Here is a 2,500-nt window from a genome sequence, read left to right on the forward strand (position 1 = left end):
TGTTGTGTTTATTTCTTTATTATTATCATTAGAATTATTATTTTTATTATTATTACTATTACTATTACTATTATTATGATTATTTACTCTTATTACTATTATTATTATTATTGTTCTGTTATTACTATTATTATTATTATCTGTTTTTAGAAAGACTGATTTATTTGTTTATTTTGTGAATTAATTAAAGCGCTATAAAAATACTCAAAAGTTTGATTTTGAATTTATTTATTCAGTATAGTTTGATTTATTTTTAATAATCTGAATGCAATCTAAAATGTAAGTCATCATTTCAAAAAAAGTATTAGGTTGGAGACACTTTTCCAGGTTTCCTCTCGTCCTCGTCACTTTCCTTTATATCTTCTCATCCATTGATTTGTTTGTTTTTCTTGGTCCCTAGAGATTTTTTGTAATTTTTTGTGAATCTTCATCCATATCAACAGTTGACTGACCACGAGGAGCCACCGTGGAAACATCGCACAGAGGAGCACGTCCTCAAAAATGTCAGCTACGTAAATATGAGATTTTTGGATGAAAAGATCTTCCGGATTTCCATTTGAAACATTCACAGAACTACAATTAAGGACAGAGAGCCGTTGTGGAGCAGCCACTCTGTTCACTTAGAGCAGTAGAATGGCTGCTACGTGGGGCAGCCTGCGGTAAGTGATCCCACAGTTTGGTTTATTTCTATGTTTATTTATTTGCATGGAGAAGACAGGAAGCCACTGATGGAGCAGGAAGAGCTGCGTGGAGCGGCCGCTAAGCAGATCACTATTTCAATGCTAATGTCGCCGCCCGCACTATTCCTCCGGCGCGGCGGCAGATTCCCACATCGCCGCCTCTCTGAGCGGAGGGCGGTCATTATGCCAGGAAATGACTGGTGCCTGAGAGACAGCGGGATTGTCTTAAGTGAGGGAATATATATAAAGGGATAAATACAAACAGAGGGGAGGCTCCGCCGGAGACAGATGGAAGAGAGAAAAGAGGGAGTTTGAAAGAGATGAATAGAGCGATGGCGCTGCTTTATCTGTTTTATTGTGCAATGAGGTGCGAAGGATCCTCAGCGTTTAGAGCGAGAGGCTTGGTGGTGTGGGTGTGGGGGGAAGGGGGTGACCTGTTTATATCAGTTCTGCTGCTGTTCACCACATAGAACTGATGATGGATGTAGATCTGACTGCGGAAAGAGAAAGGGACTTCCAGCTCTGTGAAGCCACGGCGGGACATGCAACTGACGGCCTGCGGGCCAAATGTGGCCCACGCAGTAATACAGAATGGTCCTTTAAAGGACCTCCTTTCCAACAAGTTCATGTAGGTCCCTGAAACATCTTTAAGAAGCTTCTTGCTGAAAATCCCACTCAGATCATGCATTCTAGACATTGTAACATGCCTCTAAACAATCCTGTTCCAAAAATGGCTGTTTTTTTGGAGGAGGAGCCTCCCCCCTGAGGCCCTGGTTCTGTGAGCCAATGGGGTTCGGACACACATGTTGTATTTAGTCTGTAAACTTTGACTGATTTCACCGCATCAGTACCACCAAAATCTGTTTCTGAACAAATTCGAGGTGTTAAATAATCAATCCAGCTGATGAATCGAACTCATATTGGATCCACAAGGCCTCGTTTAAAAGTTTGTTCAGACTTTTGCTCTGTTCTTCAGCCTTGTGGGGCGACACCGCACGCAGGGATCTTTTTGTTTCATGTAAACGTCAGGAAATAAAATAAACTCAATAAAATAAAATCAACCAAATAATTAAATGCCGTAAATAAACAGATCTACAATAAAAACCCCACTATTTTTATCGGTTTTGTTTGGGATCGATTGTCTGTGTGCGTGTGTGTGTGTGTGTGTGGTTGAATGTGTGTGTGTGTGTGCGCACGCGCGCGTGTGGGTCTGTGTGTGTGTGTGTCTGTCCGTCTGTGTGTGTGTGTGTGTGTGTGTGTGTATGTGTGCGCGTGTGGGTGTGTGTTGGGTGTGTGTGTGTGTGTGTGTGTCTGTGTGTGCGTGTCTGTGTGTGTGTGTGTGTGTGTGTTTGTTGGGTGTGTGTGTGTGTCTGTCCATCTGTGTGTGTGTGTGTGTGTGTATGTGTGCGCGTGTGGGTGTGTGTTGGGTGTGTGTGTGTGTGTCTGTCTGTGTGCGCGTGTGTGTGTGTGTGTTGGGTGTGTGTGTGTTGTGTGTGTGTGTGTGTGTGTTGGGTGTGTGTGTGTGTGTGTGTGTGTGTGTGTGTGCATGTGTGTGTGTGTGTGTGTTGGGTGTGTGTGTGTGTTGTGTGTGTGTGTCATCATAATGCATCAGCATGCAGGTTGTGGTTATCGGTGGGATTGTGTGTGAATTTAAGGGCATGTGTTCATCTGAGCCAGAAGGAGTGTGTTTGTCGTCCAAGTGTGTGTGTGTGTGTGTGTGTGTGTGTGTGTGTGTCTGCACTTGTGTAAAAATTAATCAAAGCAGGGGGCGATGATGAACAGTTTCTGTGGAATTCTGTCAAAGGTTAAGAGCTAGTTAT

The 2,500-nt window shown here is 43.1% G+C and overlaps 1 protein-coding gene across 1 annotated transcript in view; it reads right to left on the bottom strand.

The window, feature by feature from the left end:
• Positions 1–2,218, bottom strand: part of LOC307228477 (uncharacterized protein) — a gene marked incomplete at both ends in the record, with an annotated part of 12,100 nt that extends 9,882 nt beyond the window's left edge. The window contains one exon of the mRNA XM_079998141.1: positions 1,877–2,218. Within this exon, the coding sequence (XP_079854267.1) occupies positions 1,877–2,218 (342 nt within the window). The remainder of the gene's footprint in view (positions 1–1,876) is intronic.
• Positions 2,219–2,500: the final 282 nt, after the last annotated feature.

The sequence above is a fragment of the Zeus faber genome (assembly GCF_960531495.2).
Source record: "Zeus faber genome assembly, chromosome: 3".
Classification (NCBI taxonomy): domain Eukaryota; kingdom Metazoa; phylum Chordata; class Actinopteri; order Zeiformes; family Zeidae; genus Zeus; species Zeus faber.